Genomic DNA, 27046 nt, shown 5'->3' on the forward strand with positions numbered 1-27046 from the left:
GTTGAGGAGACGATCCATCATTCTGCCACACAATAGTTAACAATGTTCAGTCGCCTGACGAGACTTTCACATTATTTTCACATCATTTTTCAGTTAACTTCAGCTTCATACTTAGCACTTGAACACACTATAAGGAAAAATTACAGACCGCATAGAGTTTGTACTTCCAGCTGCTTTATCATACCATACAGCAGGTTTTTTTTTTAAAGATTAGGCATTTCAAAATTACTAGACATCGCATGTAATAAAGAGGGAGAGCTGGAATCAAACCAGCGACGTTAAAGGTCAGTTGGTGAAAGGAAGATTCACGTCTGATTTGAAAACCACTGACTGCTTGAAGATGAAGGAACATTTAACAATCCAGAATACTTCTTTTTCAATCTTTCAGCACAAACATAAAGATCTGAATGGTTTGTAGCACTAAACACGCCGTCTTTTCAAGAAGCTTAGAAAACCTTTGCTCACGGTTTGCTCTATTGTTCCTTGTGTTATTTTTTTTTCTATGCTTAATCAAATGTGAGTGTGCCTATTTTAATATTCATAAAAATTGTGCAATACACAGCAGTTGTTCACAAAATGACTGTTTTGTGTTTATTATGTACACAAAGAGCAAAATGGTGAAAAGGTATCAACATAAATCACAAACATGTTCTAAACTTCCCAATACTGCGTTTTGTGAATAACAAAAATGTCAGAACAGTCCTGTTTTCACCGTTTCTCTCTGCTGACTTAAAGCTCCACCATCTATTACAACTTAAATCAGTTTTTTTACATTATATCTCTGACTCTAAACCTTACACTCACACACGTTTCTGTCTCTGAGCTGCTCACTCGTTGTAGCGCGAAAGTTTGAGTCGGGGGATGATGTTCATGGACTGCAGCTCCTGGAACAGCAGCTTGCAGGCGTACGGGATCCGCAGGGAGGAAACGTGGCACGACGACTTACAGTAGTGACACCTGGAAGACAAACGGACACAAAACGCACAAGTTTAGAGTTTGTCGCTTAGTTTTAAACACAGAGGAGCTGATGTGGAAGAGGCTGAAAACATTTAAACTATTTGAATACTTTGTTTTATAAAGTTAGCTCTTGTTTTAGTGCAAGTTGACGCACATATGTGTGGGTAACGGACAAAAGCTCTGACGTCCGTTCCTACAGGTGTTTCATTCAATGCCTCTTCAAATCCTGCAGTAGTTATGTAACCCTCTGAACACAAAGTGGTTTCACATTTTTACTTACTATATGGCAAAGTTGTAATCACTCATAAAAAAGAAAAAAAAAGTCTCTTTGGATTATGTTGGAAAGGAGACAGAAATCATTTTTAAAATACTGCCTGAAGTAAAAAAAAAATTAAAAAAAAAAAAATAACAGTGAAAGTGTAGTATAATTAAATTATAATGTTATAAATGAAAGCTAAATTTCTTTAATTACTTAAATATCAGGAATCAACATGTAGAGCATTTTATCCTCAAGTGAGACAAATACTGGAAAAAAATGGTGACTCTACAGATTAAAGATATTTTATTTTAATCTGCAGTTTTGCCACAAAGTGCCAGAATTTTTGTCACGTTCCTGGAAGTCGCAGCTGAGTCAATTTTAGCTTTCCATTGTTGCAGAAGAACACATAATTTTTTGTTTTTTACAGAATGTGGTTGAAGCAAATGGTTTCTTTTTGGCGTTTTTTTTTTTTTTTTTTTTAAATAACATGTTTGAGAAAGTGGTTTTGGTGAAATGTCACAAATTTTAAGATATTATTTTTTGGGCATTTTTGCCTCTATTTCATAGGACAGTGAGACGGAGACAGTAAACATGGGTAAAAGAGTAGGGGAATGACATGCAGTAAATTGCCATGAGCTGGATTTGAACCCATGACCACTGCATCAGGGACTATAGTCCCTGTTCATGGGTCGTCCGTCCAGCCAGCTGAGCTATCTGGTCACCCGAAAAGTCTTAAATTTACGCATACATTTTGTTAAGTTTCCTGACTGAACAGCATGCCAGACAAATATTTCTCTCTCTTTCTACATTTCCAAAGACAACATGTTTTTCAGACTTGCTGGTGGGTTTGGGCTTCATCTTACCATCCCGAGTAGCCCAACAGTCCGCACTGCCCACAAACGTCAACCTCGAAGGCATCACTGGAGATCATGAGGCGCTCCAGCAGCAACATACTCGCTCCATAGCCGATCAGACAGTCGCGCTCCATCTCGCCCAGACGCAGACCTCCGTCTCTAGAGCGACCCTCCGTCGGCTGCCTGTCAGCGGGAGAGGTGAGTGCAAGTAAAAAAAAGAATAGACATGTCATAATAACCTGATTTTTTCACCCTGTCTGAGAGTTTCAAATGTGGTGACTTCAGACATTAAACTGATGCAGCTATTTGAGGGTTTTTAGAAAAAAAAAATCTAAACATTTGTCACAAGCAGAGGCATATTACGAACAGGGACGGTTGGTTTTACCTGGTGAGAACGGCTCTGGGGCCTCGGGCTCTGGCGTGCATCTTATCAAGAACCATGTGCTTCAGTTTCTGATAATACACCGGGCCGAAGTAGATGTACGCTTCCAGAGGTTCCCTGATAAAAATACAGCATTCAGACACATCAAGCTAAAGCATTTTATTATTCATTAACTGTGAAATTAAATGAGGAAAAATGCGAGGGAAGGGGAGACTGCACTATGAACATTTGTGGGTTTGCTCTCTGTAAATAACTGTTACAGACCAAAGGAATCATCTATTAATGATAATTATGATCTTGTAATTATGCAGGTGAGAGCAGGTGCTGCTTTACAAAAACTTGACGGTAAAAACATCATGACTATAATGGTGCCTTCAGGTGTCTCTGAGATGTCAGACATTGAACATTTGGTTGCCAAGGAGCTTTGCTTTAACAACTGGACCCAATGACCAGAGTTAGGTAGGATATGAAACAGTAAAGAAAACTGATGAAAAGCATGATGAAAAAGTCAGTAAACTCTTTTACAAATAACTACATACCATTAAAATCAAACTTCCAGTTTGGTATGATTATGTTTTTGAAATTGCAAGCTCACAATTTTACTGTAAATGTAGAAACTAGTGCTGTCAAATGATTAACATTTTTAATCTGATTATTCACGGGGTTGTTATGGATTAATTTTGATACATCACAATTAAATATTATTCATTTTAATCTATATTAATGGCATTTCATTTTGCATGAGCAAACAGACCCAAGAAAGAAGGGAATATATATATATATATATATATATATATACATACATATATACACACACACGGAAAATGTGCTTTTTAGTGTCTTCCATTTTGAGTTGCTTGGTTCTGCCACTACCAGATCAACTGCCCATTTGCAACAGTAAGTTTGCTTGGACAAACTGCCCACAATGCATCACCAGAGACGTTTCAGGGATTTTGAGCCACTCTGCGCTGCAGGTAGGTTAACTGCATTCAAATTTTTCAATCAGATTAATCATGGAGATGGATTAATCTGCATTAATGCGTTAATTTTGACAGCCCCAGTAGAAATAATAACAGCTAACAGGTCTTAATACCAGAAATCTGAAAATACAGATGCTTTGGAAATGTTGACTAATAATGTGAACTGCTGTGGTTGCTGAGCTAAAACATGTTTTTGTTACCCAGTGATTCCTGAGGTGACGTAGTCTTTGCCCTGGTAGTTGTAGCCATAACGGATGAGATCCTCACACACATCCTTCACCTTGCTGCCTCCGAAGGCTGTACCGTAGTGAAACCTGCCGTCCAAGACTCCCGCCTTCCCAGCAAGCAGCTCAATCAACTTCCCCACCTGATGGAGTCCAGAAATGGAACAACAGCTGTGTTCACAAGTCTCTAGTGATTTACATCACATGTAGATACTGTGGGTGAGGTTAGATTACACATGTACCCCTCAGGGTTGGGACAGCAGTCTAAGGATGACTGATTTCTACAATTCCACTGAGGTCGCACCCAGAGGACCCCTGACCCCAGCACATAAAAGGAAACACCTACTCTCATATCACTCTCCGGCCACAGAAACATCCTCCCGAGCCAAACATTTCTGAGTCTTCTCCATGGCAACACAGCCAGCAAACACACTGGCACCGACAACTTCAGCAGTAAAGATCATTCAGGTTTTTACAGTGTAAGCGGACAAAAAGCAGCCAGAAACGGGGCCAAGTCTCATGTCATTCCCATTCAGCCCCATCCTACAGTTCAGATGTACTGGGCATGTTTGATAAAACTTCCACACACTGCTACAGGCGGCGGCTTCGCTGGCAGCCGTCTCCGCAGCAACAAATATCTGTTTGTGAACAGTGAGATTGCTGCTTAACGGCGTCAATGGACGTGTGCTCTGGAAGCCAATGATAACCCAGAGAGAAGAGGAGCCGGGATAATGAGGGTTTTGTCTCAGAAGAGCCGACACAAACTTATGAAGAGCGACAGTCAACACCAGCGACTGAGGTGACTCAGACTGAAGTCACGGCCAAAAATCACAAATTACAGCCGACTACAGGTCCGGGATTAGCCGTCAAATTACCACCTTTTCACCAAAACAAATGGAAATTTAACCTCCTCGATAAAAGTCACACAGAATGTTAGAGGTGAATTATTAGTCGATTAAATTAATCAATGGTTGAATAATTTAGCTGCAACTATTTTGAACATCTTTTAATCACTGTTAAGTAAAAATGCAGACATCTAGTTCCAGCTGCAGAAATGTAACAGTAAAGTGCATATATTTGGATTTCGCATAATAAAATACGTCTTCTTATGCTCTGGGGGAATTGTCACACTCATTTTAGATTCTTTTTTCAAAACAAAACATTTGCTTTGAGGAAATAATCTGCAGATTAGTATGCAATAAAAATGCAAAATCTGTTATTTCACAGCTGCAAAGAGTCGCACCGTCATTCTGGAGGGATATCCGTGAGGGTTCATGATGATATCTGGACAGATGCCCGTGTCACAGAACGGCATGTCCTCCTGTGGGACGATGAGGCCACAAACACCTGAAGTGAACACAAATGCACAAAGAAAAAAGATACTGAAACAAATGCATAATCTGACAAAGACAAAAAATAAATAAAAATTATTTGGTTGCCCACAGCAGCAAGCAACTAATCTACAGAAAGAAAATAAAATGGATAAAATGCAGAGAATTACTTAGTAAGTTGGCAAACATTTGTGCTTTTTATATCCAGTGTTCCATCTCCAAGACATTTTATAACATCTAACAACCTTTTCCATTGCGTTTTACAGACTAAATATTTACTATAAAACAAACAAAAAAACAAAATTAAGGTTAAAACAAAAAGGTTAGCAGCAGTCTTATCTCATTTTTTTTAGCCAAAAAGGAAAATTTTAAATTGGACGTTTGTCCTTTAGCGTAACAGACCACACCAAAACTTGTGGTAAAACAGTTTTGTTGTGTGTGTTTGTGCTGGGAGGCTCTGCATGGACCTCTGGCGGAGGATGACATTTCCATACTCATGTGGACAGACAGGCTCCTCTTTGACTCACATGATGTGGGGGACAAGCACCCGGGTAGCCAGGAGTTTAAGTGCGAGTGCAAATGTTTGCTGAGGGGCCGAAGCACTTTTCACTGGCCAGGGTAAACAGATTGTAGGCCCATTTGCAAATGAAAAAAAAAAAAAGAGAGAAAGAGGAGCAAAGAGAAGGAGAGCAGGAAGTGGAGAAAGGTGCTTAGCTGGACAGGGAGACCAGGATTACACACCCATGACTTTCAGTTCAAGTCAGAGGAAGTGGAGGGGATCAACTGGAGAGGAGAAATTCAATCAGTGCACGTGGGAAAAATTCACTATTAGCTGAGCAGTCGGCGACACAGAAGACTGTTGATGCCTTACAGGATGTTGCAACAGGATGTTGACGGGGAACAAGTGCGGCGATTTACTGGAAAGTCATCCAACAGCAGGAAGAAGGTGAAAAGAACAGAGAAAAGGCGAGTAATGCAGGGCCAGAAGAAACTAAAAAGAGAGGAAAGGCAGAAAGAAAAAGGTTGAATATCGGGGGTAAACGCAGGGTGAAAGAGGAGTGAGAGGAGGTGGAGAGAGGTGGAAAGTGGTGGAGAAGTTGACCACAGAGAGACACTAGTTCCAACAGCAGACATCCTCGGTGTTGTTTGTTTTGTGTGAAAGTGAATGATAAAAGAGGCATGAAATCAGCAGAGAAAGGCAAGACAACAGCAAGGGTCCAGAGCCCTCCATCACAGCTCATACAGCTCCACAGTGGCGGCTCGCACAATAGGCCCCAACTACGGACAACCTCCACCTCCTCCCCCACCTCCACAGCTGTGTGTGTGTGTGTGTGTGTGTGTGTGTGTGTGTGTGTGTGTGTGTGTGTGCGTGTGTGTGACCGGTAAATAATTAACTTATTCTGCTCTGCTGACCAGGACTTATGAGACCAGTCATGAGTAGCTGGGAGATCTATGACAGCAGCCAAACTCACTTCTAATTAAATAATTATATATGTGTTGAATCAGGAGTCATTTCTAGAGACAAACACAAACCGCAGGTGTTAAAAATGTAGGTTCTACAAGCTTTTCTTGCACAACAGCAAACACCTCAGCGTAACTACAAAGAACTTCAATTAAAAACTAGCAGTTCGTCAGCTGCACATCTGGGCGTTTCCTTCCAGATCTCCTCCGGCTAACCCCACCGCGACCCCTCTCTCTTCGTCACTATCTGAGACAGAAGACATTGTCCCATCCTGAGCTGACCGCCCAGTGCCCACCGTGTTAATGAAGAGAGTAAATTATGCATGGCGCCAGTTAGCTTTTTGATTAAAACATCATACAAGCCCTCTATAGGGGAGGTGCTGCAAAACAATGGAGGTTGTAAACACTTTTTCCCCAGTAGCAGCAGAATACTGCTGGGGTGTAATAAATTTGCATAGTCTGGCACAGGACAAAGAGCCAATTAATTGAAAAGAGCTCTTGAAAGATGAGGACAGGGGGGCAGTGACAGAGCAACAGCTACCGGGACTTGACTCAACAAATGCTCCAACAGCACAGAGGTTTTCTTTCTTTTTTTTTTGTACAGTCATTTACAATCTTTTAAAACAGGTTGAAATTTGGCATTAAAGTGGTGAATATTAATGAAACCCTTTGTTTCTTATGGCAGGTTTGAGCTCAACATGCAGCTCGTATCTCACTGAGATATAGCACCTTTCTGTCCGTGTCGACTGCTGAATTTGTCTCCTATTTCGGGCCTCCTGGTTTGCCTCAGGAGGATCTTGATGAGGAAAGCATCTTCAGCGTTAGATGAGATCATAACCTTCTCGATGTACGAGTCTGTCGAGCCCTTATAGCTGCAAACAGAGAACAGGAGAGCCAACGTGATTATATTTGGAGCAGGATGCAAAAGAGTCAAATCCTGTTTTGTTATTTCCCTACACATATATGAAAGTTCCACGGTGCGGTGAACACGTCGTGGTGGGAGGGTGTGGTGTTGGGAGCTGAAGGGCACTCACCTGATGGGCACTTCTCTGTACTGGGGCTGGCCTGGCTGGGTACTGCCCTCCAGTGGTGTCTGGGTGACAGTTGGCATAGATTTGTTCACCAACACCTGTTTGTTCTCCACTCGCTCACCTGAGTCACACACGATAATTCAAACGATGTTAAAACGGCCAGCAGACACACACCAAAAGCTCTGAACCCAAACAATCTGCTGGTGGGTTTGAAAGGCACGCTGCTTCTGATTAACTGCCAAATGTGCACCTTTTAGCACAGCCAGACACTGTCAGAACAGGAAGACTTGCATCTTCATCCACATCTGTGACGCGCCCTTCAGTCAGAAAACTTTAACCAAATTTAACCTTAAAATTGTAATATCAAAATTACAAAATCACAGAAAATAAGTACCTTGCTCTAACCAAACTGAGCAAAAAAGGAGAACTTCTGTACTCACTGGCACAACCATGAAGCCTTCAGCTGCAATTAACAGTAACGTGAGGAAAATTCAGGGACTTTACACTGAACTGGGCTGAAGGAGACAAGTATGTAAACTATTTTATTTTATTCCAGTATTGGTAATACCTGGAGACACCTGCAAAATATTGTACATGTTCATTAATCTGTCAAGGAGGTGGAGCCTCGGTGGAGTTATGCGACGATCACCGTCTGTCTAATTTTCAAGGAAAGGTCACAAATGACACAAGGACCAATTGATTAGATTTTGGCAGGCTTATAGTCTGGATCCACAAATTGTTTAAAGATTTCACCCGTTGGAAATGACACAGTGACTGAGCAGCCTTGGTGGAGTACTGCGCTCTCTGAGTTTTCAGTTTTGTAAAATGCGCAATCAAAGAAACTTTAGTTTTTTTTTCATTTTGTATGTTTTCTTTGTCTTGAAGAACGATCAGGGACAGACATGCAGACTCTCACAGCTAGTTTTCAACCAACACCAGAAGGTAAAGCTACTTGTGTGTTTCTGTAAATGCAGTATTCTAGATTTTTGCAGCCTCTTACGACATTAAAACATCCCCTTCATTGTGGCTCGAATCAACAGGATTTACTCCATTTACAAAAGTTGCTGTTTTAAAACAACCAGCACTGCTCAGCTGCTTGAGAATGCAAGACACTGTGTGCACAAACTTGTGCTAAATGACCTTTTATCTAACTTGAGTGTTGAGTAAATTGTTGCTCTGAAGAGATTTTGGATGCCGTGTTGGAAGCTCTCAGTGGACGCTGATGAAACAAGTGTCCAAGTATGCGAAATGTGAAAAGTGACTCATTGCACCACGATAGTGTCCTTCATTTAGTCATGGTGTGTGCATGCCAACACAAAATGGAGTCGTGATAAAGAAAGCTGGATACTCTGCTACTGTTGCTTTGGCATTAATCTAAATTAACTCAATCAAACTCCTTTCTTTTCGTGGAAGTCAGTGATACTTTAACTCTACAAGAATAAAAATCCAGCATTATCTGAATCAAAGATGAATCACATCACTTTAAACATATTATTTCAAACGGCCTTAACTACCTGTGAAACTAATCAACACTGCTCGCTGAGTGAAACATCAGTGAAAAGCCGATCAAGAATAGTATTAACAATAAAATAATTGTAGCAGTAGAGCCTGTAGTAGAGTGAAGAGCAGCAAAGCATGCTGGGTCTCTGACCAGGGGAGCAGATGCCGTCAGCGTCCAGGATGTTGTGCCTCCAGATGGGTTTCCGTGTGGCGGCGTCCAGCATCGGCCCCATCACCTTGTCAAAGGTCTGGTTGGTGTAACGCCGCAGTGTGCACTTGGTGTTTTTATAGACGAGGCAGCGGCCAAATCCTGGAGGGAAACATATTTAGTGTGATCAAACTTCCTGTCTGCTGCCTGGAACTGCTTTGGTGATACTTTAACATGCTGTTGATTAAAACTAAGGCAGAGAGATCAGCGGTACTTTAAGACCAGCAGCTTTTACCTCTGTCGAGTGAAGCTTTGTTCAGGACCAGAGCATCCTCGATGTCGTAGCCGCTGTAGCTCATCACAGCCACGGTGGCGTTCTGACCAGCCGGCAGCTTCTCAAAGTCGATCAGCTCGATGGTTTTTGTTTTGACCATCGGCCTCTGAGGATACGCCAGCAGGTACATCAGAGTGTCGATACGGTTCCTCTGGTTGTAGCCGATAGTTCCTACAGAGATGAAACACGAAGAGTGAATTAACCATCTGAACCCTGTGAAGATCGCTGACAGGTTTGAAAAGTGTGTTACACCACAAGCTGTAAAAACATTCAGATTCAACATTGTTTAACTTTCTGAAGGTCCTTGAACTACTCCTGTTTGTGTTTCACTTCATCCAAGCTTAATATCCAGATAGTAAATCAAAATCACTTTATTCTACAGATCTCATTTGCATTTTTTTCTCAAAAATAAACCAATTTTAGTAACTAGATCCTGTAGAAAGGAAAAAGTTCTCAGCTTCCTGGGACAACTAAAAAATTCTGAGTTTTTTTTGCTGAACTAGGTTGAACTGCAGGCAGTGTTCAGCAGACAGGAAACAAGTATAGAAATAAATCAAAAATCTAAGTAGTAAAATATCTGTAGTACGTAGAGTCGCCATTTTTTCCAGTATGGGTAACACCTGTGGTCATTTGGAAAATGTTACACATGATGATTCTAAGTTTTTACAGCCCACAGTGAGTCAAAATGAGACACAAGCACTGATATGTATAAACTGTTTGGGGTTCAGAGGGTTAATGAAACTTCTGGAATATTTAATACAACGACTCTGGGACAATTTTACCATGTGCCTGTAATATTATCTTCAAAGCTGTAGTGTTTTAATGTACACAGAATCTCTGTAACTGTCAATAAAGCAATTTTTCGAGGATTAAAGGTGTTAAATATCGTGTTTGACTGGGTGTGGCTAGCACCGTCTCAAAACGAAGCAGTGGAGGAACAGGCGAGTTATGGCATAAAGCCTGGCCTCCCTGGTAGCCTTGACATTTGTCAGATGCTATTACTTCACAATCAGGCTACAAGCACAGAGTCTGTGATAATAGGCCCGGGCCACACAACCAGATTTGCACATGTATAGGGCCGTCCATACAAAACAGACAAGGCAGAGGATATTGGGCCAAATATAGTTCCAGTCTGTGTTTTTGTAAAGATAGAAGGGGAGGGGGAGGGGAGGAAGGGATGGACGGAGGTAAAGCGGCAGGGTGGGGGTGAGCGCGGCTCTTACGAATGTTAGCAGGGCCGTTTGGGGAAGTTTTGGTAACCAAGGAGCTACGGGTGCACACTCTGTGGTCTTTTGCAGCTGAGCACACTGACCCCCTGAGCACAGCCAGAGCAGACACAATGAATTGCTAATGACACTCTGGGTGACTGGCAGGGAAAGGGCCTCCGCACACACTGCACAATGGAGAACCTACGCAAGCCCCCCATGTTTGATGTCCATACGCATACACACACTGACACACACACACACACACATAAGACAAACACTCAATCACACATACAAATGCATTCTGACAAGGAGTAGCGCTGGAGCCGAGTTTTGGGAGAGACGAACCAGCAGGCTGCTTGTATCTATACTGTTTGTTATTCTAATGTCCTTTTGTATGATTTTAACTTGTGCAAATAAAACTCTAAACTCTGAACCAGCAGATTTAGGCGGCTTAAGCACAGTGTTCATGTAGGATTGAATTACTGTAGTGTCTGTGTTTGTGCATGCACAGAGGAAAGAGCTGCAGCTGCAAGGAGGAGGCTTGAGAAACAATTTCAGTTTATTGGCTGCTGACTGAAGCTACCTGCTCAGCTGAGTCTTACCCATGGCCTGCTTGCCCATAGCGCACTGGTATGTGTTCCTGGGCGACTGGTTGTGGTGGGGGTAGGGAATGAGGCCGGCACACACTCCGAGCAGGGTGAAGGGCTCGATCTCCAAGTGCGTCGTGTCTCTAAAGAAAAGAAGAAAACAGAAGAGGTTTGTGTAGATCACACCAGGAGGATTTTTTTTCTTAAATGTCAACTTCATTGTGTAACACTCACTTGTTAATCATGTATTCATAAAGCGCGATCTGACAGTCGTTCTCTTCGTTGACGTCCAGATACTCCACCAGGCCCTCATGCAGGAAATCCTCAAAGGTTCTGGAGTCAAGAACAAAAAAAGGGTGTTTCAGAAAAGATTAAATCTGCTGTTTAGAAAGTCCAATCTTAGCTGAGAATTAATTTGAAACACTGCAAAAGTTAGAATAGAACAGGCTGCATTGATAAGAAGCTAAATTAACAACAATAAATAACAAAAATCAAATGTACATATAAAACAAGACTATATTAAGTATTACAACATAAAGAGGCAAGGTATATACAGTACAGTGTGGGAGGTAAATTAAATCACATAAAAACCATTAAGATAGAATAAATATGGGCAGGAGACTGCAAGAAAGCAACATTAGAACCATTAAAAGTGATACTGTTTTGAGTTATGGTTTTGATCACAGGAAAAAGCTGTTTCTCAGCCTGTTTGTTCTGCATTTTAAGGATCTGAGTCCTGATGGCAGCAGTGAGGAAACATATTCTACAGACTCTGGAAAAATTTACTTAGAAATCAGTCCCTTTTCTAGAAGTGTGTAACAAGAAGAAAGAACTCAAACTTCCAGAAAAAAATAAGAATGAGATTAAGTTTTGTATAACACCGTCAAATAAATGAATAGTTTTCTTGCATGAGGTTTTTGTTCGGTCATGTATGGTGAAAAAAAGGCATAAATAAAATATCTAAACATATGGCTAAAATCAAAATGACAAGTTCCATGAAAAACCTTACATTCCTTTAACATATATTCTCAACGAGTGATACTCCCAGCCTCACCTGTAGCCCTGAGACAGATCTTCAATGTGTTTGTTTTTCACCATCGGCACTCCCTTCTTAACGATGATGTACGGCCTGCAGGAGATAAACAGCACAGACCAAAGCAGCTCAACCACTGAGGCACGTTTCTCTTCTACTTTATTATGAAAACATAGTGACACGTGAAGAAAAACTCTCAAAGTCGACTGAAATTAGGACTTCTGAAGCGTAAAACACCGAATCTTGCTTGTGATATGTGACAGTGTTGTGCTCCATGTACTGCATATACATTTTTTTTTGTTTTTTTGCACGTTTTTTGCTAAACTTCCCCACCTGCAGAGTCGTCCTCCATCAGACGAGATGTACACGCAGCGGTCGGTCAGATTGGTGGAGATGGAAACGAACTCATTGATAAAACCTGCCCTGCGCATCAGTCTGAAGGTGCTGACAAGCTTATGATGGTCTCGTATCACACCAAGGATGTTACCTGAGGAAGTAAAACAGACGGGGGGACAAAACTTCAGGTTGACAACAGAAATACTCAAGATATTTGCTTTCTGGAAGATGGATGTGTTGAATGTACTTTTCTGTGATTTTATGTGAATAAGTGTCATCTGAGAATGAATAAAATGATCAAATGTGACAGCAAATTATATATTTTATTACTTTTTAACTCATTCTGCCTGAAAAATGGAAAACAAAGCAAACTCCTCACACCTCAGAGCCCAATGTGACATCTTTAGTCTAAAATGTAAAGATATTCACAGAAAACAAGGAAAAACAGCAAATTTAGTCTTATAATAATCGGCAACAAGAAATTTCTGACATTTTGACTTGAAAAAGAATCATGAGAGAACACACAAGTTATCAGATACTTAATTGTTTGCCGTTTCTCTTTTTTTTCTACTTTTGTTTCTGTATAACCTCAGGATAACCTTAATGGGGTATTTCTGTTGCTATTTACTCTTTGTCTTCTGAAATGTCTTTACTTTTCTTTTTTCAATCTGTTTAAATTTATTCCTTCAAGAATACATCTCTTGTGACATCTTTGGAATGTGTCCTGTAACGCTCTGGAAACCAATAAAATACAAATTAAAAAAAACAAAGCAAAAGAATCATAATTTATGATTAACCAACTCAACACTGCAGCAGATTTTTCAGTTCGTGACTCAAAACTGACATCCACAAACTCTGCATGGAATGAAGGATTGAAACGGGCGTTTTTTTAATACACAGCGGTGTTACTCTGAACCTCGACGATTGCAGAAAGCAGAGCTCAAACTGCCTGCAGGGGTTTGTTCATATCAAGCCTGACAGACAAATGAGTGGAGAACAGAGGAGACACTGTGCTCTGCCTCTGTGTGAGGGCACATTTGCACCGAACACACTCTGAAGGGCTTTGACACCTGCTGCTACCAACTAATTAAATGGTATGGCAGCTAATATAATTTGACAGTTATCAGTGGCGAGACAAACATATACAGTAATTAAGGGGCCAAGTTTTGACTCAAGAATAATACCTACTGCTGCCATGAAATTAATGACTTATCAGCCGCCCTGCAAAACACAAAATTACCTTCTGTAAACTAAACAGAATGTTTTTCCCTTCATGTTCATACGCAGTGCATTCAAAAAAGGCAGGATTAAGACTTTCTTTTCAAGTGATCTAAAGGAACAACATCCAGTGTTAATTCTCTCTGTTTATTTATTTATTTATTACGTTCCACTGGTGCGGAGGAGTTTTACCGTTGAGGAAGACGAGGAAGACGGTCGGGTAGGAGAGCTCCTCTCCACACAGCAGGTTGACATCTTCCACCCCGAGGTTGAAGGCCAGTTTGATGATGGGACCGTCCTCCATGTCGGTGGTGATGTGAGTCATCAGAGCCAAGTTCTTCACCAGACCACAGGCCTACGAAAGCACAGGCTTTTATCAGATATCGTCAGAGTGAGAAAACACAGCAACACAGAAGCATCAAACCGGAATACGACGACATTTAATGGACATCAAACGATGCTCTCATCATCTCTCCTCCTCAACAACAGGTGCAACATGTGGCTGTGGAGTGAAAGAAACATTATGCCTCCTTGAATGTGATTTGATGAAGTCCAACAACCCTATATAACACATTTAGGGAGTGTATTTGCTTTCCAAGTTCATTTCTCACTTTCTTTCGTCTTGTTTTATACAGCTTTTATTCTACACAAGAAAACACTGATTAAATGCAATCTAATGGAACTTTAACTTTATAAAGAGAAGATGACATCATGTTTCTTTATTACATAAACTATTGTTAATTGTTTATCTATAGCTAATTTTAACAATTCATTTTATTACTTTTACTACAAACCACTGGTCCATTATATCTGTTCTTTAATCAATTGAAACTTTAGTCTTTGTGAATTTATGCTGCTTTTTCATTAGCACCTACTCAGCTCGACTCTACTCGGTTTGTGAGGTTTTTCATTCTATTTTAATACCTACTCGGCCGGCCTTCCAAGCGAGCTGAGTTGAGCTGATAACGTGACGTCTACAGACTGCAGGCCACTGATTGGACAGAGAGTGACGACACATGAGAGCGACTCCTTTGTGAAAACCAAACCCAGCGTTCAAAAAAAAAAAAAACTGGCAACAGCGATGGTGCACTTTGCTCTTCATGGAAGAAAAAATGGACAAAAAGCCAGAGACCAAGCAGCAGGTGTACCATCACCTCCATGTCCTCCATTGTGTTGTGTTTGTGTCACACACAAATGATGTTAAGGGACTTCTGGGCCACCGTGCTACAACGACTCCCCCCATGATGTGGTGGTACTCATTTGTAATGGAAAACCACCTAAACCGAGTCGAGTCAAGCCCAGTCGAGTTGAGTAAGCGCTAATGGAAAAGCGCCTCTAGACACATTTTTTGGCATGAGGTCATTTGTGTGATTTGAGTACTTGCATAAATGTGCGTTATGATGTTGAAGTTGTGTGACGCAGCCGCTATGAGCGCAAAACAAGTTTCTGTTTGGTGCAATAAAATATCTATTTACCCATCTATGTCTCGAAATCTGTGTTTTGTCAGCACCGGGACAAAGCTCCAACATGTGAAGATGCTAAAAGATTTCATTAAGCGGAAAACTGCAGCATCTCTCATGGTTACAAAAAGTTTTGAGCCATTTGTAGTTTGCAGGTAACACATATTCTCAATAAATGTCATTACCTGAACGTAAACACGTATTTAAAATCAGTTTTAATCAAAGCTTAGTAAAAATGTAAAAAAAAAAAAAAAAAAAAAGATGGACAAAAGTGATTTTTTAAACTTGTAATATTCTACCAAATAAACAATATTTAAATCATATTTTTGCATTAACTTTCAAAAACAAAGTATTTTTTGCTCGTTGCTGCTTTTCAATGTGCATGCTGTGTGGCTGTTAACTGAAATATCATCTTTCAATGAATATATTATATTTATACTACCAGTCAAAAGTTTGGACACAAATTCTCATTCAATGCCTTTTTTGTATTTGTACTATTTTCTACATTGCAGTTTAATACCGAAGATTAACACTTTTTTGTTTACAACATAATTCCATATGTATTCTTTTATAGCTTTGATGTCTTCAATATTAATCTACAATGTACAAAATAATTAAATAAAAAACACTGAAGGAGAAGGTGTGTCCAGACTTTTGACTGGTAGTATATATTCATTGGTAGTTTATATAACTCAATAATTACTTAAGAAAACAATCAGCAACAAATTATAACCCTGACTCCAATACATATTAATGTGATGCATTATTCTTACGTACATAACACACATTTCATTCAGCATGGAGAGCCGTTTGCGTTGACACAGAGCTGCTCTTTGTGTAACTTTAGACTCCATCATCAGATCAGATCAGGTGTAGCTGCAGCAGAGACTCACTTCTCCTTCAGGTGTATCGGATGGACACAACATTCCCCACTGTGACGGCTGCAGGGATCGCGGCCCGCTGACCTTCCTGGTCTTCTCAAACTGGGACGAAATCCTGGTCATCATGCCGAGAGCCGAGATATAAGAGAGACGAGACAGAACCTGGGTGACCCCCTGACGGTCCATCTTGAATCTCTTCAGAGACCAGTTGCCCTGTTGACAGAAAACAGTGAGACAAATTATTAATGACTATATAAGCTATTTAAAGCCTGCTAAATTGCTTTCACGGCTAAAAAAAAATAAAACCTGACCTTCAAAATTTAGGATTATTACATTAATTAGATGTAGGAGGGGCTGATTAAATTACAACTGAGCCTCCATCTGTCAAACATCAAACTGCAGCTTTCTTTAACAGAAGCTGAAAGCTGTGGGAGCAGCTCAGTGAGTAAATCTGCACTTTTTTAAAAACCATACTACACATTTTTTAGTAAAATAAATTAAAAGTGAACAATTCAAGGTTGTGTCTTTATTATCCTCTGAACCCTAAAACCTGCCAGCAGCTTTGAAAGGTATGTTGTCTTTACAAAAATCAATAAAATTTTAACATTTATCAGAGCCATAAACAGTGAAAAGAGAAATTAAAAGAACAGAGATGTAAAATTGTCTGACTCTTTCAATTACCAATATATGTCTTTGGTCTGAAAAAACATATCTAAAGTTAAAAAAATGCACAGTTTCATCAAAATCATTTTATTCTTCTTGTCTCATTTCAAAATTCACCATAGATTCACAGTTTGCTCTGGTCAGATTCTATAAAAAAAACCCAACTAAAAATTAGGCACTTCTTGGTGCAACTGGGAAACCATTATTGAGTCATTAACAGTCACGTGGCAGAAATTCTTCTTCTGGGCTGAACCGCTGGATGTACTTAAACAGAGCAGGTAAGAGACACATATGGAAGCAAATTTAAAATGTGAGTAGTAAATTATCATGGAGAAAGCATTGGTAACCTTGGAAAATTTCCTCCAAGTTGAGTCTGGGCTTTTCCAATTTTCATGAAATAATTCAACTCTCATTTACGACATTATAATTGGGTTTTACTGCACCAAAGACATTTCTGAGTGCTCTCCACTTCTAGTCATGGCTTTGCTGTTTCCACAGAGGCGCAGGACTTTATATAGTAGTGAAAATTAGTCCACATTGAGTCAAAATATGACAGAAATAAAAGTAAAAAAAAAACATGAAGAAGCTGCTTGGAATTCAGAGGGTTAAAAAACTAAAAATTTAATCTGTTCTGTCTCCTCTCCAACACAATCTACAGAGACAGAGCTAAAGGACAGAGCTGAAACTTTGCAGTGCCAGATGTTTGTAAGCATCAGGATGTGAACGAGGATCAACCATAATATTCAGGTATTACTGTGTATTAACGGCCTCTGACTCACCGTGGAGATGGCGTTGACCATGCCGTTGGTGATCTGATCCTGCCTCATGTGCTTGACCACATCGAACTGAGCTGCTCTCTGCTTGGGGATGATCTGGTCTGCGATTTTCTTCAGTTCAGAGTTAAACTTCTTAAACAGATCTTCAAACAGCAGAGACAGCAGCTGGAAAACACAGACAGTCAGTGAGAACTTTTTATTCACTTGTCAAGTCTCCAAACCATCGTGTCAGAGACGCTGCTGTCCTTGTGTCTTCACACGTCTCTGGAACGCTGCCTCCGTTAGCGTCTCTAATCAGTGCCGAGGTGCGTTTATCGTCACATTTAATAACCAGGTGTGCCGGCTTACAAATAAGCCTGACCTGGCCTCTGTCCCGGGTCCCTGTCCTCCTCCGCCAGGCCTACAGGAGGCAACCTCTCTCACAACCCCCACCCACCCTGTGCATTAGCATACATCAAAACAAACAGGCAGCGCTGCTTGAAATTAATAAAGAAATTAAGCTTCCGTTGCGCAGCCAGGCCAATTAGTTGAATGTCAGGGAACCATAATTGGAGAGTGAGGAGATTGCTGGCGTTGTTAGTGTGTAAGCCCCCTATTGAAAGAGGGCTCTGTGCCCCCCGCTCCTCCCCATCTCCTACTCCTTACACAGAGCAGGTTGGGGGGGAAATTAAAGGCCTTAAGACAGCCGTAATTACATTATCAGAGCCGGGCCTGCGGATTAGCTCAATCGCTGCAGTCAAGGCAGCATTTCTATTGTCACGGTGCTGAAAAATCCCCATGCTTCCACATCCTCGGGATTTTGGTGCCACCGCATATCTCTCTCCTGACAAAGCCAGGCTGAAATACAGGGGGGAGGAGGTGGGGGGGAAACAAAACAGGGAAAAACAAAGCTGAGGGGAAAATAATGAGCGTCTTATTAAAAGAAGGTGGCAGGAACAAAGATGCAGGTGAGAGATCAGGGCCAGAGCTGGCGCTGTCCTCCGGTGTAGCGCTGTGATCCATTCCCACTGAGGCATGTGAGCGTTGCTGCCGTGTTTCTGGACACATTGTTAACACGCATCAGGCCTGTTTTGTTTTCTAGTAGCGCTATGAGTAAAGAAAAAGCAGTAAACATTCAGTGAAAATGAATAAACCAGTTCAACAGGGTGCCTTTAATGCCAGAACTGAACTCTGGCTCATTTACAGCCGATCACACTGACGAATGAAGGGAAAATAAGGGAGCTGATGTTTTTGTCTTTTAATATAAAGAGTAACAATTACCTGAATGTAGGATTAAACAAAGCACAAGCAGTACATTAGCACATGTGAAGGAAAGGCGTGTAGTAGCGTACCTGTCCGGCCAACTCCAGACGTTTGTTGCCATAGTAATCTCTGTCGTCCACCTTGTTGTCCCCTTGAGCTAGAATCACCCTCCGAACCATCACAGCCAAGTAAATGCACTTAGCTCGAAAGTTAAACTCTTTAACCTGCAGACAAAATAGGAAATAATTATCATTTTGTGTGAATTAAACTGGTAATGTTTAGTGAGTTTAGTGAGTTTACATACAGGCACATGTGTGAGGATAAGAGACGCTAACAGCTCTCTGGCCTCCTCCATCTTGGTCTTCTTCGGGCCTCCCCACATGCGCTGTCGCCGCACTTTATTACCGAGATACCTCAGAGCCTGAAACACAGGTTAGGAAGCAGGAACCAGGTGAGTTGAACGTCATTTGAAACACATAATGGTGTCAATGTTGCATCTAAGTTAACAGATAACAAAGAGAAACAGGGTAAAGGATGGGCAACAGAAGTCAGAGTCCAAGAGGAAAGCAGGATCTCACACCTTTTGGACAACACGATGCCTTCAGTTTTCACTTTTCAATAATCAATGTTACATAAATGGATTCTGGGGTTCGATACTCCTCCATGGTCAACATTAATTTAGCATTATGTCAATCAAACACTGCAATTAAGGTCGTGTGGCGTTAGGCGCTAATGTTGTGTATAAAGAGAAATGTGTTGGATTTTCTAGAGAAAGAGCAGAGAAAACACATGTATCAGGCTGGTGGTGGGTCAAGTGAATCACAAAGGGCGTAATGCGCACATCACCATGCGTGCACACACACTCACAGCCACACACCTGTGGCAGCTGCAGCCGCCGCTCAACCAGTGAAAGGGTCAGAGGTTAATGAGACTAAAGATTTTCTCCAGGACCACCCACCCTGCCGTCCACAGCGCGTAAAACACACAAAAATATATACATTTAATATCCTAAGGGCACCTGTGTACAAAACATAATCATCTAATTAGAGAAATAAAAACCATAAAATGATTTGATTAAATCACCTGTCCAGTTTCTAATGTCTAAGCACACATCCCTAAAGAAGATGAGTCGAATTTGGTTTGGGCAGATTACTTATCATAATCTGATAACAATGTTTCTTAAGCCTTATCTGCCTTTAATTATATAGATTTAGGCCTCATTGTCCACAATACAATGACCCAATGAATACCATGAAAAGACATCATGGAGGCTGGCAGTCAGAGGAACATGAGAGCAGTGGTGAACGGTTGCTAGGAAGCAAATATGGCCTCATCAATGCATCAGCGGCTCCTCTAACAACATAATCTTTATGAAAAACAAATTGGTCGATTGCATTCATCTGTAGATGTCAAAGAAAACACGTGGGCCTCCTGAATAACGCATGGAAAGCGTTACTTAACTGGCTGGTAAGACAAAACCTTAGTCATCTGATCACAGAGAGACAAAGAAAATACCTCCTGTCAACAGACAGCAGCCGCTTGTTTCTGCGTCTCAACATGCTGCTCTTCAGATGAAGTTAATGGGAACATTAGTGCTGACTGATGGTTTAACGCTGCTGTTTATAGACCTCCAGCTGCATCACGTTCTGAACTCACCTTGTCACCATCAGACATTTCATTTCCAAGTTAATTCTTCTGAACAAGCCGTGATTTGAAAATTATCCAAATTAATCATAAAATATTTACAGCAGGTTGATCGATTTATATGCGATATTAAATACCCTTAATGAAATTAGTGCTCTTTCTTGCTGAGAGTTTGAGAGTTTAATATGAGGGCAGTTAGCTTAGCTGAGCACAAGTACAGCTGCAAAGATTAATCAATTAATTTATTATTAAATTAAACACTAAATTAAAAGTTTGTCATTTTTTTGAATTACAGTATCTTAAATTGGATTATTTTCTGTTTTTTTTACTCTTCTATGACAGTAAATCAAATATCTTTTGGTTATAAAATAGCACATTTGTCAACTTAGGTTTTGGGAAACACTGATTCACCTTTTTGGGACATTTTATAAACAAAAAAACAGATTAACTGACAGTGGAAATATTCACTAGCTTCCTAGCAACAAGACTGGAAACAAGGAAACAGTAACAAAAACCTTGAAAAAATATAAAATTAGAAACACGTTTCATCTCATTTGCTAAATCGGTACAAAAACCAAAGAGCAAGAATGAGAAGTTTCTGAATCTAATTGGCATCGTGAGGTTTCCAAGCAACAAGATCAAACTCCAATTATTAAGCTTTGGAGATGCTAGAAGACGGATTCTCTGCAGGTGGATGGAGTCAGTGTAGCTGATTCCCCGTTTCCAGTCTTTGGGCTAAGCTAAGTTAACTATCAGGAGGCTTCAGGTTCACATTTATTGTACAGGTATGAGACTGGCATTAGTGTTCTTATCTACCTCAGTTCCAAAAATCTTGACCTATTCCTTTAATGAAGAGGTTTCAAAATGTACATGCACACAGCACTTGTTTTTATCAACATTTGAACATTTTGTTTCCATGGTCACATTATTTGCACATTTGTATTTGTAAATCCAAATGAAAAGGTAATTAAAGCTCCTTCCTAAGGTTTAGCTTGACTCCTCTTGTGTATTAAAGTGACCCGAGTGTTTCTGTGGGCTTGTAATAATGACTTCTACCTCTCAGCTCCAGTAGATATTTGCCACTGAGGTACCTGAGTCTGCGTGAAGATCTGGGCTTTCTGACACTCCTCCAGGCTCGGAGCGAAGCTGGCCATGACGTGCTCCTCGGTGCCGATCATCTGCACTATCTCCTGGTCGCTCTCCACACCCATACCCTGTGTGAACAACATGCAAAGAAGAGAATGTGTACCCTGATGTAACATAAAAACCTATCTAAAGTTTTCATTTGTGTAACCAGATGAAGCCCTTATGGACAAAACAAACACAGTCGACATTTTGTAACGAGAACAAGAGCTGAGACGAGACGACATACGGCGGCGAAGTGTGTTTACAGGGAGGGAGAGGTGAACTGGGAGTCAGAAGGTTGTCTGACATTTGCTTATGGAAATGTGAAGCGGTGGGAACTGATGCGTCAGTCCCACAATGGACCTGTTTCTGCAGGAAAGTCACCCGGGATATACAGCGGTGGATAATGACTGTTTCATGCTCACAAGGTAGCGTGTTTGCAAAGGTTTGTTACTTGATGATACCAGCTGTCCAACTGGCATTTCACTGAGCATAAAGGACGACGCATAAAAATCAATCTGTTCAACAACGACTGAAGCTACAGACTTTTAAATAAACAACTTTTACTAAACCTCCCACTACATGCATGTGTTATTTATGTCTGAGATGAAGGATAAACTGACACAAAAACAGACTTTTACCGAGACTTCTTTAGTTCAGGCTTTGAGGCAACAACATGAAAAAACAATAACAACTCTATCTAAAATCATCTTGCTGTGTTGCAGCGCCACCTGGTGGACATCTAGCAGCAACATAAACTGCTCTACCTTGAATATGATGGCGATGGGAGCATCCTCTGACAGCGTGTTGTGTCTCAGGTAGAATCTGCCTTGTTTAACAATCATATTAGTTCTGCTTTTCTTTTCGTGAGTAGAGCTGCAATGAAGAGGATAGAAAAAGAAAGAATAACACGTTAAGTTTCATCTAAAAATATGGGAAAATTAAGAGCTAATGAGACCACACTAACTGCAGCACTTTTAATAGATACATGAGATAATTTTGAGCACTGAGAGGGGGTCACTCCCATATATCAGCATTAATTCAACACTTGCATATTACATTACATGGCAAATAAATTTCTGAGCTTTAAGGCTGTAAAACATTAATATTTCTAACCTGGAATGAAAGAAAATTCATACAGTCTATTTCCTGGATTGTAGAAAAGTTTTTTGGGTTTGGTTTACACTTGCATCAATAGTAAAGTCTTTTATACATTTCTGAGACAGAAAAAGGACAAAAAGGTTTGAAGATTTAAGAACTTGTTTGGCATCAACTGAGACTCTAAGATGTTGTGGACTTCAGGTACAAATCCACAGCATAGTTTCATATAATCTATTCTTGACGTACTTTAATGAAAACAGATTTTATATCCTACCACTGATTACTGGAGATGATGTTTCAGTACCTGGTCACTGAGGCTCCGACTGCCCCCTTCCTGTCCTGCTCCACAATGATTCGATTCTTGGACAGCTGTTCTTGGATCAGGATGACTTTCTCCTGACCTTTCACAATAAAATAACCCCCTGTGGATGAAAAAACGTAGTAAGTTTTAGAGAGCCACTGGCAGCAAGACATTTTTACTGAATCACTGTTATAGATTTATACTAGGATAATGTGTTTATTTAGTTTTAGGCTGACTGTTTTATGATTACGTACCTGGATCCAGAGGACATTCATTGAGTTTTGAAAACTCCATGGGCGTCTTTCCTGTGAGGACACAGTTGGAGCTTCGCAGCATGATGGGCATCCTGACAAGAGAACAATTAAATATATTAACAGCAACAACATGTGAGTGATACTATAGTAAAATAGGACTGTTATTGCTCAGAAACTATTATTTCAAGTGAAAAAAGTAAAATGGAGAGCTGACAGTCGTACAAAGACAGAGCATTTTTTGTCACTAGAGCTCAATGATTTTTGCAGCTGAGGATTTAAGGGTCACCTTCACAGGGTGTAAAATAGAAAAACAAAGATACCTTCCAATGGGCAGCGCGTTGCGAATGATTCTCTGACTGCCGCGGGTGTATTCTATGTCGACTGTGATGGGTGCTGAGTAGGTCATGTCTCTGAGACGACACTGTGGAAACAAACGATGCATTTTAATAGCAGAGTGATTTGATCCAACATGTTGATCTGAAAACCTGTTTCAGTGCACGGATAAAGGACTGTTAGCTGTAACACATCACCTTACAAAGACTGCAATATTTTGCCAAAAATAACTACCAAACATCCCTACAACTAGTGTTTCACTTTATTCATCAACATACTATGTATTCAGAGTTCTGCCTCCCTCAGACTAGATCTGATTGACCTTAATTACTCCATATAAACTTAACAGAAATCTATGCATTTTATGTTATTTTTGACCATTTTTAAAGAACAAAAATGTCCATTATGCTTATGTAAATTAAACCTTAATTCACAAAAATGGTGTAAACTTAGAATTTTTCTTTTATTACTTTGACACTGGTAATGTTCCTAAAACCTAAAATCTCTTTGGAAGGCACCGTAAAATCCTCTATGCAGGAAAATCTCATGTATTTGAGTAAGAAATGTGCCACATTATCAATTAAATCTCAAAAAATCTACAGAAAATATACATCATGGGTATCATAAACTCAAAAGATATCTTCACATTCTGAATAACTGTCTAAAACTGGGAAATATTGTTGCTTCTTGATTATTAAAATTATTGTTAATTAACTTTCTGTCCCTCTAATAACTAGCTATATTAGAATATAGTTAGCAATGGCTCATATTTAACACCAGAAACAAGCTACTGTCCCTTTTAAAGCCCTCAGCGGATGAAGCTCACCTCATGAGGAGAGACTGGTCTGGTTACATTGAAACTTTCTTCAACGTCAGGCATGCCAACATAAATATTGAGGTATCTGCAGAGAAAACATTTCTTCTTTTAAAATAGAAATCAAAATCTAGAAGTTTCTATGTCAGATGTATTAAGGTTAGGACTTACTTCAGGTACCACATTGGATCAGCATCACTTGTGATTTTCTCATTTGCTTTCATAATTTTCTTTATCTGGAAAAGAAAACATTAATATTTAAATCAAGATGCAACAAAAACAGTTGTAACACATTCATGTTTGGTTTGTGTTTTACCTCCACATTGATGAAATAGTTGAAGGAGTCGATGTGCTGCTTTACGAGACCTTTGACCTACAAAAAGCACAATACACGAAAAACTGAAGGATATTTTATTACTATTACTATGTTTATTGCTACATAAGCTGCTGTAACAATGTGAATTTCCCCTGGCGTGGGGAGAAATAAAGGACCATCTTATCTTATCATGTATCAAAACTATGTTATACTGCACACAGGAAATGTTTGAGTTCCTCTACTTATAGCAATCGTTGTGCTGTTTTCATGGAGGTACAAGTCTTTATGTTTCAGTGAAAAATTAAATGACATTGATGAAAAACGTTACAATGAGGCAAAAAACACCCAGAAAATTGCTTGGGGTTGTCAGGGTTAAGGCATGAAGGAATTATCTCAATGGAAAAAACTTCTAAATGTGTAATTTTGATACACAGCAAATCATTTCTGGTGGGATTAATCAACGACCAGAAAGAGACTTTAGATATATTTTTTAAATTTATTTCATTAAGGCAATGAGATTTCTTGACTTGAGGCAATGTATTTATTTTTCCTATTTTAGCCCTCACAAAAAACAAAACAAAAAAATGCTATTTTCAGGAAATACACATTATAAAATGTTCTAAACTGACAAGGTGATATAATATTGCATACACCATGACATTATAGAGGATTTCTACTAATTCTCCCACTACCGTTTGAAGCATTTAATGAAAAAATATATCAAATTTAGTACAAAATTTTGGACACAAAGCTGTTCTGTTACCTTCAGGAAGGCTGGTAATAATTTCCATTTTTCCTGTAAAAAAGAAAAGACAAATAACACATCAGATATTACTCAAATCAGTCATTATATGTGTAAATTTAATTGCTATACGTTTTATTAAGCAGCTATGACTTAAAACAACGTTGTATAAATGTCTCCAACCTGCTGCTCACAGGAAGCAAACTATTTTATGCTAACAACAACACTTTAACTCCACTAATTCATCGCCACACTATGCTAACGGCTAACACGTTAGCTTCCCGCTGCTCGAAACTTTCCGTCCTTGTTTCTTCTAACTCACCGCCACAGTGTTGACAGGAGCCGCCAGCTCCTGAGGACTCATGTCGCTAAACTCTCCCCCCAGGACCTCCATGGTGAACGCCGCCGTTCAACTGTAAACACATAAAACTCTTTCACTGTTGATGAACGGCGTCGGAAGTGACTCCAGCATGCGTTGCTCCGCCGTGTTCCATCGTAAAACCTCCGTGCAGGCAGAATCAAAGAATGAGTTCCGCTTTCAGCTGTTGCACAAATAAAAATGCAGTAACTGCGGATGTTTTACTTGTTGCAACCATCTGGTATGGAGAACACACGTATTGTGTCTGGTTGTCTAATCTGTTGGTTTCTTTTACATGACTAAACTATGTTTCCCCGTGAACTGGACAGTTTATCACTGTAGAAAATATATTAGAAAATATTCATTCCCCTTGGAAGTTTTCCTCTTTCATGACTTTTCAACATTAAACCATGGTCAGTTTAATTTGCCGTTTTTTTTGGTGAAGAATTTGCAAATGTACACTTTCATGTCAAAGTGAAAATAAATATCTATTAAGTAATGTCAACTGAATACAAACATAAAATGTAAAATAAGTGATTGTATTTAAGTTAGAAGTTAGACTGACAACAAGGATTACTAGGAGTTACAAGCTTCAGCGGTTGAGCAGTTAAGTCATTTATATTTTTAATTATATCGACATTACTTCTTAGAAATCTAATTTAACTTTGACATGGAACACGTTATTTGGCAAATTTTAGTCAAATTCTTGATCTTGTTTTAATGTTGAAAAGCAGTAAAAGGAGAAAACCTCCAAGGGGAGTGAATACTTTTTATAGGCACTGTATAAAAAGAATAACACTGTGAGCTTCGTGCTCAGGTTGACCTTCCCTCTGTGTAAGTTTTGACAGACACCTTACATAGGTTTTATTTATGCTGTTTTTTCATCCTTGTACAGTCACAAAACCAGGACTAAAGTCTCGACCTGCACTTCACGAATGTTAACTTCTGGAGGAGAATTTAAAATGCAACTTGATTTTCAAAAGACTAAAAGCAAAAACATGTCTCAGGTTTTTTTTCCTAACGTAATAAAAGCAGAGGCTTTGAACAGCCTCACACATGATGCTTCCATTTATTAGGCCTCAGTTCTCTGTTATGTAAGAACAACAACAAAAAACACTATTTACACAGCAGGAAAAGTGAAATGTTCAGTTGGTTGCCAGCAATGAGACCCCTGAAAAACCTGGATCTAGTCC

The 27046-nt window shown here is 39.9% G+C and overlaps 1 protein-coding gene across 1 annotated transcript; it reads right to left on the reverse strand.

The window, feature by feature from the left end:
* Positions 1 to 564: 564 nt before the first annotated feature.
* Positions 565 to 25997, reverse strand: polr3b (polymerase (RNA) III (DNA directed) polypeptide B). The gene is made up of 28 exons (XM_023295978.3): positions 25818 to 25997; positions 25517 to 25549; positions 24754 to 24810; positions 24609 to 24673; positions 24450 to 24525; positions 23611 to 23711; positions 23291 to 23382; positions 23040 to 23157; positions 22402 to 22510; positions 21601 to 21723; positions 19170 to 19286; positions 18955 to 19089; positions 17627 to 17788; positions 16197 to 16397; positions 14036 to 14198; positions 12623 to 12776; positions 12311 to 12385; positions 11491 to 11589; positions 11272 to 11399; positions 9423 to 9632; positions 9131 to 9289; positions 7483 to 7600; positions 7178 to 7320; positions 4900 to 5003; positions 3633 to 3799; positions 2456 to 2569; positions 2080 to 2253; positions 565 to 957 (listed from the first exon to the last, which is right to left on the reverse strand). Exons 1-28 carry the CDS (start codon positions 25887 to 25889, stop codon positions 828 to 830), a joined length of 3399 nt encoding a protein of 1132 aa, XP_023151746.1. The 5' UTR covers positions 25890 to 25997; the 3' UTR covers positions 565 to 827.
* Between the last annotated feature and the right edge of the window lie 1049 nt (positions 25998 to 27046).

Source organism: Amphiprion ocellaris, chromosome 3, assembly GCF_022539595.1.
Source record: "Amphiprion ocellaris isolate individual 3 ecotype Okinawa chromosome 3, ASM2253959v1, whole genome shotgun sequence".
Classification (NCBI taxonomy): Eukaryota; Metazoa; Chordata; class Actinopteri; family Pomacentridae; genus Amphiprion; species Amphiprion ocellaris.